We start from the raw sequence: 14,733 nt of genomic DNA, 5'->3' as shown, positions 1-14,733 counted from the left end.
TGTGGTCTTTGGTTTGGGCATAAGAAATAATATTATGCATAGGTTTCGGTTTTGGTAGTACTTATATAATTATAATTAGTTCATTTTGATAGTTTGGTATGAGGTGATAAGTAAAAGTTTAAAGGTAGCTTAAGTCAATTGATATTCGGCTAATGATTTCGAATTGAAGTTTTGTTAGGTTGTGGAATGAGTGGCCGAGAGAACTATAGGCTATGTAAGGATGAAAATTTGCGTGTGTATGGCTTTATTTATTGATGACATTTAACATTAACTTTTATCATTTGTATAATTGTGCATTCGGTCTTTGGGAGTTAATAGACGAAGCTAAAATGATGAAAAATGTTTCTAATTAGACTTGTAAAGTTGTTGTGGCTATTACCGGATGTATGTTTGGTTAATAGAGTCTCCAAATTGGTTATATATGTGTATGCTATTAGAAATTCAAAGAATTTTAGGCAAAATGTGGTTAAGGGTTAAGTCATGAGAATTTTGAGGGTATTCATATTTGGACCTTAAGATTATATATATACTTTGGCTATGTGAGTTAGGTGTTAAATAACCTAATTATGTGATAGGCATATTCGGTCTTTGGTTGGTAATACTATAACCCAACAAAAAAAAAAAAAAATTAATTATAATATTAAAAGCATGCATTATGTATATGTATTGAAGTTTATATGATTGTTTATTGTGACTACTAAAAAGTAAAATCGAGTAAGTAATTTAAATAAATTTATTTGTTCTAAATTAAGCTCAAGAGCAAAAGAGGTCTCAATTAGATAGGGGAAAGGAGAAAGCAGCCGAGTAGATTATCCACAACTGTTCAAAACACCGAAGTAAGTTTTGAGTAATCACCGTTAGTAAATGATTGATGATACTTGGATAAGTGTAAAGCTGGATCTTTTAGTCTTATTTGAATAAAGTGTATGATTAATAACTTATTTATATGATTCATAGATGATTGATCATTATGGGATAAGTTGAATGATAGAAGGAGTATGTGAGAATTTTCTATGATGTTTGAACCGTAATATTAACAATGGTACTCGTATGAAGCTTATTTTGAATGTGGAAATGACTACTATTGTGATATGTAGAATGAGATGTGGTAAAATATGAATATATATACATGATATATGGCGATTATATCCAGACTTAAGGTCCGTAGGCTATATGCGGGAATTATATCCAGACTTAAGGTATGTAGGCTATATGCGGGAATTATATTCGGACTTAAGGTCCGTAGGCTATATGCGGGAATCATATTCGAACTTCGGGTTCGCCGGCTGTGTGCTGGAATTATATTCGGGCTAATAGTCCCGAAGGCTTTGTGCTAGTGATTGGACTCGGGTTTTAAACCTAGCAGGCTTAACGCTGGTGATTTGAGTAAAATCGTGAATTTAAATATTCGAGAAAACCACTATTGATTTGGTATGATACACTAAGATAGCCAGGTACGTACTACGTACTCATATGTCGATTGATGTTTTTGAAACAAACCATTAATATAAAGAATGATAATTAGATATATATATACATATGTATTTATCAGTTTGTATATATATATATATGTATGTGTGTGGATGAGTCTTGTATCTCACTGAATAAGAGAATGGTCTATTTGGCTGATGTTCATTGTTATAAGGAAGTATATGTCTAAATTTAATTGTATGAGCTAAATAGTACGGTAAAGTATGTGCTAAAAGCCTTGTGAGTATACATGTATGTATTAGGCCAATCAGCCTTATAACTAGTACGCTTGTGTTCAACTGGTCAAATGATTTACAGTTTAAGTATGAACTTAGCGATACTTAATGTTTGATTTTAAATGAAATGCTTAAAACTTACTAAGCATGTTAATGCTTACTTTGTTGTCTTAATTCTATGTTTTGTAGATTTTGTTCGTCAGCTACGGTTTTCAGGGATCTCAAAGTCGAAGTCATCCACACTATCTAAGCCCCTTTTTGGTACTCTTTTAGTTGAACTTTGATAATGGCATGTATAGGACTGACCTTTGTTGTTAATTAAGTATCTTTTGGTAATGTATATTCGTATAGCCATGCGAAAATGGCTTGTATATTTTGAGTATAGCATTATAATCATTTTGTATATATGGTCTTATGATATGGTTATTGAGTGGTATGGAAATGCTTGGTAATGATTAGCCATTGGAATGGCTAATCATGATCATATTTGGTGCTATGTATGTCAAATTGCTAGCTAATCCATGGAAACCATGAAATAGGTAAAATTTACCACAAAATAGATTCAGACAGCAATAGTGACGTGAATTTGAAAAAATCACTAAAAATAATAGAAATGGAATTAAATAATGAATAAGTTATGGAATCGAAGCCTGATGAGTCTATTTACATATGGAAGAAGCAAAACAGGTATATGAGCTATATTTTATGAGATGTTTAAATTTTTGTGAAACAGGGCCAGAGCGATTTCTGGATCCCATGTTATGACTTTGGAAATTCACCATAAATTTTACAAAGATAATTATAAGTCATGATTTATATGTACAGATTCAGTATTGAGTCTAGTTTTATTAGAGACAAACAGCATAGTCATTGAAGCTCTGTACAAGGAGATATCTGATTCGTAATACACAGAGGTCAGAGTAGTCAAACCCTGAAACAGGGGAGACTTTAACTAATAAACTTTACTAATTGGCCCAACCAAAAATTATGAAAAAAAATTAGTAGATAGATGTATGAGTCTAGTTTCAGGAAAAATTTACGGAACTGGATTTCGAGTTTTGGAACTCGAGATATGATTTTTAAAGCGACTGTGATGCAGTTAGCCAGCTTGTCTGAAAATTTTAAAATGAATTGTATGAGCTGTTTAAGAAATGAATTAAGTCCGTTAACACCTCGTGTTCGACTCCGGCAACGGTCTCGGGTACGGGGCATTACACAACTACTCTATTTATATACCACATTTGCGAACTACCCCTTTATGACAATTTATCGTATGTTTTACACTTCATGTAATATTCACACTTGTTTTAACACAATATACACTTTTTATCTGTAAACTCCTTTGCTTGTGCTAGCTTTTGATCCTAGTTCTGAAGAACCATTATTCTTGGATCTTCATGTTGCTCCTTAGAGCCATTAATCCAGTTATAACCTCTATACCTCTATCATTCCTCCATGTAATTTGAACACATGAATGTTCCCCCGCAAGGCCAGGTATTCACCAGTCACAGTTTGCACCATAGTACCATACCAGAGGCAAAACATAATATTTTGTGTCTTCTTTTTATCATCATACGTAACAACCCTCCAATACCTCATTACACCATTCTGGATACGAAGCTTGTGCACCAAGGAAGAAGTATTTATTATACCCATACACATGCAAACCTTCTGTATCTAATTTACTGACTTAACCGTACATACATTGACCCCTTACCACGTCCTTTTTTATGCAAGTACCAGGACCAAAGGTTAAAGATACTTACTTGGATATACAGTAGGTAAATTTAAACATAATAATACAGATAACAACTCAAGGTACAAAAAAACTCATTAGAAACCTTCACTTAGAGCTTCCTACTCAACTGGTTCTTTCCTTTTAGCATTAAGACCTTCTCTCGTATCCTTGATGAAAACAATCAAATGACTTCCTTAAATATAAGAAAAACCAAAACTTAATGAAATAAAATGAATTGATAAACATGCAAATAGTTCTCAGTATCCAATATTTAGATGGAAACCCTACTAAACAACTCTTACAACAACTCCTTTCTACCTGGTAAAACATGAATAAGGATTTAAGAATTTACCAGTAGAAAACTCAAGGAAAGAATTTTCTATAAGTTTGACATATAGCTCTTTTTTTAACGATAAAGAACACATTTAGGTTTTATTCAATGATAACAAAGGCAAGCAGAAAATATGAAGTAGAAATTTTCTCTCCACTACTAGGTTGTCCTATTTATAGCTATTTCTAACCCAAATCTCAATCAGGGTTAAACTCTAATCAATAATCATACTCATATTCTTCCACTAATTAATCACATCCTACAAGGCTCTCCAGGTGTCCTAGTTATTGACATGTTACCTCCACTAGAATGCTAGATGATTTAACACAAAACACGGGTGGCAGACATATTAGTAGGAGAGTTCGCCAAATAAGAATCCCACCAACCGCGAAATAAGATTCCGCAAACTCAGCGAAATACTTCACCAAGAAGTTCCCTAAAGTTAACCCATCTAAGTTTCACGACTTAGGCGTTCTCACCAGTGCAATCTCCCAAACAATATTAGGTCACCAAAAGAGGGTGTGACAAGTGTTCTTAGCTAAGGGTAGTAAATAGCTCAGTTGAGGGTAATTAGCGACTTAATTGGTAATTAGAGATTTAATCGATCATAGGTCAAGAGCTTGCATCATTGACACTAGGAAAAGGAAATTACATTAGGTTATCTTAGGTTAATTAAATTCCATTAGGTTATTTTTTAGGTTAATTAATTTAATTAGTTTATATTTTAATTTTGCATCAACACTATTGATTTATGAATCAATTAGATTGGTAATTATTTTCGGTAATTAATTTAATAATAAAATTTTCCAATATGCAATCACTTGCGATCCTTGGAATATGTTTCAAGTGTTTCATTGTAAAAAAAAATATGATATTACAATTTGACCTGTATACTTGTGGAGACCGCTGCTTAATTTTATATATTTTTGCTGCAGTATTTTCAATCCAGACATTCGCACGTCTGGCTGCGGTCACATAACATTTACAAAAATATCCCCACTTAAAAACTAATTTGTAAAGGCTTTGACCCCACTTTGCCTTCAAATTGACCTTTTAGAAATGTCCCTATTAGGCTTCAATGTCAAGACATTCTCATTAGTCAGGTGCCTAAATCATTCAGTCCATGTCGCAACATTAGACTTTGTGGTTGTGACCTTGACTTCAATGGGCTCCAATTGCTAATTTAGAAGAACATGCAATGTCGCGACATTAAGAACTAATGTCGCGACCTTGACATCAGACTACTCAAGGTTACAATTGTTGAAGGTTGGCTCATTAGTTGATAAACTATGCACAATGTTGCGACATCCATAGGTTGTAATATCCCGAATTAGAGCCTAATCGGAATAGTGGTTTTGTGACCACAAATCCGAGATAGAAATAATTATTTTATAATTATTTTGAGGTTTATGATATGATTGCATGATTTTTTGAAAATTTCGTGATGAAATTCTATGCATAAAGTGCTTAAGTTGAGATTAGGGACTAAATCGAATAATTTGCAAAACATGCATTCTAGAAGTTTTTAGTATGAAATTGCTTTGGAATATTAATGAAGAGGTCTTAAATAGAAATTTGACCAATATCTAAGTCTATGGACAAAAATTGGACATGGATGGAATTTTTGGAAAGTTTAGTAGTAAGGGCATTTTGGTCATTTAGTTATTAAAATGAATTAAAAACAAAATTAAAAGCCAATTTTTGTCCATCATCTTCATTAGGCCGAAATTTTAAGGGTTCTCCATAGCTAGGGTTTGTTTCAAGCTTTCAAGCTCCATAGTAAGTGATTTCAAGCCCCGTTTTTAATGTTCTTTACGTTTTTGGAATCTCGGTAGCTCGATTTAGCTTATGTTAGCAATAATTCGACCTAGGGTTCATATTTGGAAAAATACCCATAGGTGAAATTTCTGTATTTTGGTGTTTTATGCTAGAATATGAGGCTTTAAATTATGTTAGACAACTTGTGCTACTCGGTTTTAAGTGAAAACGAGTAAAAGGGCTTAATCGGTAAAAATACCTAATAATCATAAGTGCATGTTAGAGTGTGAATTTGATGCTATCATAGAAGGGAATAATGATCAGCATGTCATAAAACATAAGAATAAGGGCTGAAATTAAATTCCTGAGCCTAGGGGCAAAATCATAATTTTGTAAAAGTTAGGGGGCAAAAATGTAATTTTTCCATAATGTGATTTTTGGATTGAAATAAATAGTATGAGTGTTAAATGAACTAAATGTGCTTTTATAGATCAAGAAAGACGTGGAATCGATCGTGATCGGGGAAAAGAAAAGCTTTCGGACTAAATTATAACATTTCTAAAGTTTGCACCGAGGGAAGTTCGTACATGAATAATTTATCGATTTTTTTATGTTATTTTATGTTGTTATCATATGAATTGGTGGCTGTCCATAGAACGATTAAATGATGGAAATTTGCAAATTTAATTAGATTGTGAATAAGTGTTAACAGTGAAAAAGGAAAGATTTTCCCGGTTGAACCTTCGGAACAGGAACAATACAAATGACCTATTGTGAGTACACGTGTGTAGTACTAAGTGCAGGCGACTACGTGTACCATACTGTTAAGTCGCATGTGTAGTACTAAGTGCAGGCTACTATGCGTACTCAATGACTTCGATCACGTGTGTATTCCTAAGTGCAGGCTACTACGTGTATCAGATGGTGAGGTCATGTGTGTAGTACTAAGTGCAGGCTACTATGTGTACCGGATTATTGGTCGCATGTGTAGTACTAAGTGCAGGCTACTATGCGTATCAGATAGCTTCGACTATAAGTGTGGAAGGGGGAAATATGTGTAAAAAATGGTATATTTGTTATTTCTCCGTTGAGTTCAATGGGGAAAATCGATAAAGTGGTAATATATGAAAAGTTAGGAGCTATGTGCTTGATAATTGAGCGAATTCTAGTATAACAAAAAGAACTAGGTGGAATTATGCAAGAGTGAATGTTAGAAATAAAACAGTGTTGGACAGCAGCAGTTACATGATTTTAAAAATTTACCAAAAATCATGGAAGTTGAATAAAAATGCAAATGATATATGAAAATAAAGCTTAATGAGTCTATTTTCACATAAAAGAATCAGGGGAAGCAAAAGAATTCTATATTGTGTGATATTTGAATTCTTGTGAAATAGGGTCTGAATGAATTTGAGATCCCCTATTTTGACTTTATAAATTCACCATAAATTGTAAAAAAATTATTAAGAGTCATACTTTATATGCATGGATTCATTATTGAGTCTATTTTTAAGAGAAACAAATGGCATGGTCGTTGGAATTCTGTACAGGGAGAAATTTGGTTCGTAGTGCACAGGGGTCAGAGTAGTCATACCCTGAAACAGGGGAGACTTTAACTAATAAACTGTACTAATTGGCCTACATATGAGTCTAGTTTCAGGAAAAATTTACAGAATTGAATTTCGAGTCTTATAGCTAGAGATATGATTTTTTTAAAACCGGGACTCTAGAAAACAACCTGTCCTGAATATGTGATTATATACTAGTATGATTGTTTTACTTTGATAAATTGTATATATCAATTTCGTACTTACTTACTAAGCTATATGCTTATCTTCTTTTCTTTTTCTTATCTTATAGAGTTACTAAGCCAGCTCGGGATTTGGAGATCGTCGGAGACCCATCCACACTATCAATACTTTTTGGTACTTGGTAAACACTATTTTGGAACTATGGCATGTATAGAGGGCTGAATCATTTTGTTATATGTTATAATTAATTTGGTTTAAAATATTACTTTTCAAAATTTGATAATTTACTTGTATTTATGTATATCTGTTAATGTTATCTATTTTTGTTCAAGCTAGAAGAATTAATTATGTAAGGTCAGGTAAATGTGTGAATTCATATTTTCGTGATCTGTAATATTCCGTACCTTGTTCCGGCTTAGAACATGGGTGTGAGGTGTTACATAGGTGATGTCATGACCTTAGCTCTAGTCAACTCACTTGTTTTCTCATTCTTCTGAACTAAGTCCTTGCAAAAATCTTGTACCACAAATAACTCCGTAATGGAATATAATTATTGTTTTATTCAAATAAACATAAAATAAGCTAAAATTTGCAATTAACATAAAATTTAACCTATATATGAAAAAACTATAAAAGACTCAACCAATTGCTAAAAAAGGTCCTTAAGTGCATAAAGAGCTTAATTTATTATATCGAAATACATCACATCACATGTAGGTTGTCATACCAAAATTGTTAAAAAATTAGTGTTTAGCTAGTATTTTTGTTAAAGAAAAACCATTTAACTCTTTTTAAATGTCAATGACTAAATTTAATTAAAAAAAGAATAAGAGTCAAATTAATAGAAAATGTAAACATTGATAATTAAATTTATTACTATTTAAATTTTAATTATGTAGGTTGAATTGTTAATAAGGTAGTATATCTTTTAGCCCAATTGGGATGTAGACTTTGAGGAATTAATATTAAAGCTGCAAATGAACTTTAGTATGATTTGCAATGTTAAGAATGAATTTTATACAAGATTTTTTTATTTTATTTAATTACCATAAATTATTAACAACATTAACACTTAGCATCACTTTATATTTTACATAAAAAATAATTATATTAATTCAACATAAAAATAAATGGATATACTTATTTTCATAAATATATAAAATTAAATTAAAATCAAAATTATATTTCGGATATAAATCGCAATTAAAATTTCAAATGTATAGACCACTTATGTGTAAATTTATTATTTAGGCTTCAGTTGTTTCAATGAAATAGCTTCTAGAATATATATATATATATATATATATATATATATATATATATATTGCATTTTATGTGTTTGTTTCATGAAAAAAGTTTCATCAACGAAAAATAACTTACATATCAACAAAAATAAGCAATTTTTCTTATAAAATGACTTACTCTCCTAAAAAGCATAATTCATTTTCCGAAAAGAGCTCATTTACGAGTAATTTTATTTTTTATATAAAATTAACTTAAATCAAGCTTAAATATTATTATATTAATAATAAATTTTATTTTAAAAATATCTAAAATTAATAAAATATTATAATTTTCAATAATATTAAACATAAATATTTAATTATCTTTATCTTATCATATAATAAATTATTAATATAAATTATTATTTTAATAAATTATTTAATATTTCAATTTTAATATAAATTATTATTTTAATAAATTATTTAATATTTCAATTTTGTTTTAGTAATATATTTTAAAAACAATAATTCTAAATAATATTCTTCAAATATTATTGAAAGATATTCAATATCAATATTTAATTAATAAATATTTATTACAATTATAAATATATTAATAATAAATATTTTATAGTATAAAGGTTAAAATATGTCATAAGTTTATGTACTTTTTACAAATTTGAAATTTAGTCTCTATACTTTTATTTTCAAAAATTTAGCCTCTTTACTTTTTAGATTTGAAAATCGAGTCCAATTGTTAACATTATTAAATTTTTTGTTAACTTTTTGATGTCACAATTTTAAATAAAAAGTATTCAGTATTCATGTAACTAAAGAATAAAGTTATAATGAATATGAATTTAACAAAATTTTTTAATAATACTAACAACCTGAACTCGAATTTTGATATCTAAAAAGTAGGACTAACCCAAAAATAAAAATATATGGACTAAATTTCAAATTTCTGAATAGTATAAAGATTTATGACATATTTTAACTTGATATAAAATATGACTACTTTAATTATATAAATATGAGTATTTACTTAAATAATGCTTAGCTTCATTTATCCTTTACAACTCTAATGTGTTAATATGTAATATATGTAATTTAAATTAAATTTTAATTAAGCATTATTTATTATTAAGTTTATGCCATCGATTATTACAAAATATTTTCTCATTATAAAATATATTTTGATTGTTAAAAGAAAATTGTACTATAATATTTTATAACAAATATATTTATATTGTGTTTATTTTACAAGGAACAATGTAAAATATAAATTTACTAGTATAAAATAAACTCAATTAAATAAAAAATAAAAAATCAAATATATATTTATTTTGTTGAAAACAATCTTTATAAAATATTTTTACAAAATTATCAAATATTGTATACAGATTTATCCAAATATAAAAAAATATTAATTTTTCAAAAGAAAATATTATTTTTCAAAAAGTAAAACAAACAAAATATTATTTTATCCTCTTACACTAATAGCTCCTTAGCCGAATTAAATTATTTTATTTGATTTTATTAAAATTTTAGAACTAAAATAGCTTAGCGGGGGTGGTAGGTTTTGAGTAAGTTAATAGGAAGAGATGGAAATGAGAGCGAAGCAAGACATAGAAATAGGAGACGACATAACCCCCCCTCTCCTTCCCCTCTCTTTTTCCCTCCACGATTCCTTCCTCTCTTCCCATTGTTCCTCTTGCTTCTCCCCTCTCTCTTTCCCTCCTCTTCCCCATCACCATGGCCCTCTCTACTGCTCCGCCGCCTGCTCCTCCTCCCACTCCCCTATCTCTTCTTCCTCCGCCGAATCCTTCCTCCCTCTCACCTGTCCCCGCTCCTCTGACCTCCGCACTGCTCTCCGCCTCCTCCTTTCCCTCCCCTCCACCTGTCCCCACCTCCACCGCTTTACCAACGGCCTCCTCACTAACTACCTTAAGCTTACCTCATCTCCCGACTTCGCCTCCCAAATCCGTCAGGGAGCAATTGCCATGGCAGCCGCCAGGAAACTACGAAAGGGGCTCAGTTTAGACCAGGGCGACGACGTTTTATTGGAAGAGGCCGTCTTATGCTTAGTTGTAACCAACGCCGTGGAAGTGCAGGACGAGAGCGGGCGTTCTCTAGGAATCGCTGTATATGATCCTAGCTTCTCTTGGATCAATCACAGTTGTTCGCCTAACGCTTGTTATCGATTCATAGTTTCGCCTCCCAATGCTACGTCGTTTGGGGAGGACTCCGGTTCCGCACTACGAATTGTTGCTAGCATTTCAGAGGAAAACTTTGGTGTTTGTAGCTGTTCTGAGTACGATAAAGGTTGAACTTTTTACTAATTTATTTTAAAATTTTATACGTTAATGTATTATTTGATTTGATGCAGGAACAGAAGGATACAAATACGGTCCAAAAATAATGGTGAGGAGTATAAAAAGAATAAAAAAAGGGGAGGAAGTTTGTGTTTCTTACACTGATTTGCTTCAACCAAAGGTGTTTGCTTATTTTCTAATATAACAATTTAAATGTTGTTTTGATTATCAAGGCTTGATTTGAACTGCAAAATGAATGTGTGCAATGTGGCTACACTTGTGTTGAGCTTCAATTAATGGAGTGAATGAGGTAGTAAAATGGTAAAAACGATACCTATACATCTAGCTAATGTCTCAATCTCCCATGGATTAAAATAAGTAGAATCGACACTTTTGTAGATCTCATTGGTAAAGATGATAAATCATGTACTCAGGTCGTCAAGCACTTTGCATTTGCTTCGAGAACTAAAAAAGAAGTCATCACTAAAAATGCTGAGTTTTGGTGTCTGTGGTCACCTTCCCATATACAAGTTAATCTACAGGCCAAGGAAGGGACGGAAACATAAACTTGCTGAATTGCTGTGGATTAATGTGTTGTCCCATATGTTGATATGTATTTTTGTTGATTCCATTGTTTCACTTCTTTTCTGTAGGCAATGAGGCAATCATACTTGTGGTTTAATCATCAATTTACCTGTTCTTGTAGTCGATGCACTGTGTCTCCTTCAACTTTGGTTGACCATGCTTTGGAGGTAATGAGAAACTGCCTAAATATTCTGATTTAATCAAAGTGTTTCCGTTTCTTGCTACTTGAACATGTCAGCGTTATTAAATTCAGCTTAGAGGCTTGCAATGAATCAAAATTCAAGAACTTTTGCTATCTATCTTAAAACTGTTTTGAAATGTCTCCTTATGTAGTGCTTTGTTTGTTTTAGCTTTCTACTTGCTAGGGCTGGATCCTCATACACATTAGTAAATTTTATGCTTATGGCAGAAGATAATTTGGAATTTTATCTCCCTCTTTATGCTCTGTACAATGATCACATTTTAACCATATTTTTTTATTGGATTTATTTCCATCTTTTTTTTTTCTTGAAATTCTAGTATTCATATTATTATTTGTTTGAGACTCATTAATTCTATAAACAAGCATGTCAAATCATCAACATTTAATTTCAGGAAATTTTGGCTTCCAATCCGAGCTTTTCAAGTGCAGGCCTTGACCTCAACCTTTATAGGGATGAAGCGAATAAAAAGTTGTCTCATTATGTGGATGAAACTATTACTGAGTTCTTATCAGTTGGTGATCCTGAATCCTGTTGTAAGAAGCTTGAGAGGGTGCTAAAAGGAGGTTTTCATGTTGAGCAATTAGAAAGCAAGGATGGAAAATCACGGCTCAATTGCAAGTTTCATCCCTTTAACCATATTGCTCTCAATTCTTACATGACGCTTGCTTCTGCATATAGAATACGTTCAAGTGACTTCTTATCCTTCCATTCAAAAACAGATGAATCTCAATTGAAAGCTTTTGAAATGAGTAGGATCAGTGCAGGTTACTCTCTGTTGCTGGCAGGTGCAACTCACCATTTGTTTTGCTCAGAATCTTCTTTGATTGTGTCTGCTGTGAATTTCTGGAAACAGGCGGGGGAATATTTATTAACCATTGCTGGAAGCTCTGTCTGGAACTTATTGGGGTTGCCTATATCAGAGCTGTCGACAGTTGTGAAGTATAAATGCTCTGAGTGCTCATTGATGGACATATTTGGTGCCAAATCAATTCTTAACCAAGCCGAGAGAACAAATTTCGGAAACATCTCTAGCGACTTTCTTGCTTGTGTGAGAAGCGTGTTGCCCAAGTTTTGGAGGTTTCTCATTCATGGTTGCGATTACCTTGAAACAGTCAAAGATCCATTTGATTTCAGATGGCTTGCACACCCACATTGCGTTGAAGAGGATGTTGATTTCATAAAAGAGGACAGTAATTGTGAACATCATGCAGAATGGTATATTAATGCAAGGACACATATTTACAAGGTTGGTATGCATTCCCTAGTGTATGGTGTAATTTTAGCACACATTTGTTATGGACAGAATTCTCATTTAACCACTCATGTTCTGAATCATGTAGAGAACTTTGTTTATTGATTAATGAAAACTAATTAAATTGTGAAATACAGCTATCATTGGGCATGCAATGCAAATGTGCGACAAAAATCATTTAGAATCAATTTAATGTATTTTAATATACGAAGTTGTCAAGAATTGAATTTTATCGAAACTAAGAACGTTTCTTTTTTTTTGAAATGCAAACTAAGAATCTTAAAAGCTCAAAGTTTGGTAGGCATATTAGTTTAGATTAGGAAAAGAATGTATTTTGTAATTGTTTTTATCATTAATACTTGAAATTGGAAATAAAATCGTCGAGAAGGTTTTTAAATAAATTCTATGACCTTTATAATTCTATGACCTTAATTGATGGTTTCGATGTGATAGTTTCTATAAATTTTAAGGGTTTGTGTTAAAGCGGAGAAACAATTAGATTTACCTAATGAGATTTTATCCCAATTAATTGTGATGAGTACTTCACAAAAAAATAGCGTGATAGAGAAAAAGAATAAAACATTGCTAGATATGATTCTCTCGTTGTTGAGTTATTTGCAATTGTCTATATCTTTTGGGGATATGCATTTCAAGCTACTTACTACATTATGAATGATATATCAACTAGGGTCTCACCTAAAACTCCATCATTTTAGAATTTGGGGATGCCCATATACTTGATAAAGATGTAAAGAATTTGGATTCATAGATGAATTTATGCATGTTTGTTGACTATTCAAAAAGAATGAATGGTGAATTGTTTTATAACACGAAAGATCAAACCATTAAGGTGTGGACGCATGCGACTTTTTTAGAAGAAAGTTACATGAACTACTTCAAACCTTAAATTAGATTGTTATTAGATTAACTTTCAAGAAATAAAGGAAACCAGATTTTAGATCCTACTCCGAATTGTAGATCTACAAATGATCAGTAGCATAGGAAGCTTCGTCATGGTGGGAGGGTCTCCCGGAGGCTTGGTTTCTTCTAGTATGGTGGAAGTGTTCTTAACACTGAGCCTATACTCATATTTGATGAAGCAATGCATAGTACTAATTTCAAGCTCTAGGAAGTAGCTATGAAAGCTAAGATGAATTCTATAAAATCCAACTTAGTGTGGGAATTTGTTGACTTACTAGATGGATAAAACCCATTGAGTGTAAGTGAATCTACAAAAAGAAGAGAAATATAGAAGGAAACGTTGAGACCTACAAGGCCAAACTAATGAAAAAATATTACACACAGAAAGAAGGTATCGATTACGAGGAAATCTTCTTTTTAGTAGTGATGTTCAAGTTGATCTGTATTTTATTATCCATTGCAGTAGTTCTTGATCACGATATTTGACAAAAGGATATAAAGACAACGTTTCTGAATAACTATCTTGAAGGAAACATCTACATGGTGCAACCACCCAAATATATAGCTAAATGAAAACAACATAAAGTTTGCATACTACTTAGCTTCATATACTAACTTAAGCACACATCTTGCTCATGAAATTAAATATTTAATCAAGGGATCAAAACTTTTGGATTTGAACAAAACGTTGATCAACCTTGTATTTATAAACATATTGTAAATGGAAAGATGGTGTTTCTAGTTCTTTATATTGATGACATACAACTTATTGGAATGATGAAGGAACGTTATCATTGGTTAAATTGTAGTTAACTCAATAGTTTAGTATGAAGGATTTAGGTGAAGCTAATTATGTTCTAGGAATTTGAATCCTTAGGGATCGTAAGAACAAAGTGATAGCATTATTGCAAGCTTCATATATAGACAAGATATTGAAATGTTTTGCTATG

At 31.6% G+C, this 14,733-nt stretch overlaps 1 protein-coding gene across 1 annotated transcript; it reads left to right on the top strand.

The window, feature by feature from the left end:
- Positions 1–10,045: 10,045 nt before the first annotated feature.
- Positions 10,046–12,994, top strand: LOC108466744 (protein SET DOMAIN GROUP 41). Its single transcript, XM_017767120.2, has 4 exons — positions 10,046–10,832; positions 10,897–11,003; positions 11,476–11,574; positions 12,002–12,994. The coding sequence occupies exons 1-4, from the start codon at positions 10,112–10,114 to the stop codon at positions 12,965–12,967; spliced, it is 1,893 nt and encodes a 630-aa protein (XP_017622609.1). The 5' UTR covers positions 10,046–10,111; the 3' UTR covers positions 12,968–12,994.
- Positions 12,995–14,733: the final 1,739 nt, after the last annotated feature.

This window comes from Gossypium arboreum, chromosome 6, assembly GCF_025698485.1.
Source record: "Gossypium arboreum isolate Shixiya-1 chromosome 6, ASM2569848v2, whole genome shotgun sequence".
Taxonomy (NCBI): domain Eukaryota; kingdom Viridiplantae; phylum Streptophyta; class Magnoliopsida; order Malvales; family Malvaceae; genus Gossypium; species Gossypium arboreum.
This window is presented reverse-complemented; position numbering and strand designations above follow the sequence as displayed.

Coding starts and splice junctions, on each gene's coding strand:
- LOC108466744 (XM_017767120.2), top strand. CDS start 10,112: ATGGAAATGAGAGCGAAGCAAGACATAGAAATAGGAGACGACATAACC. Junction 10,833..10,896: donor CTGTTCTGAGTACGATAAAG/GTTGAACTTTTT, acceptor GATTTGATGCAG/GAACAGAAGGATACAAATAC. Junction 11,004..11,475: donor CTGATTTGCTTCAACCAAAG/GTGTTTGCTTAT, acceptor TCTTTTCTGTAG/GCAATGAGGCAATCATACTT.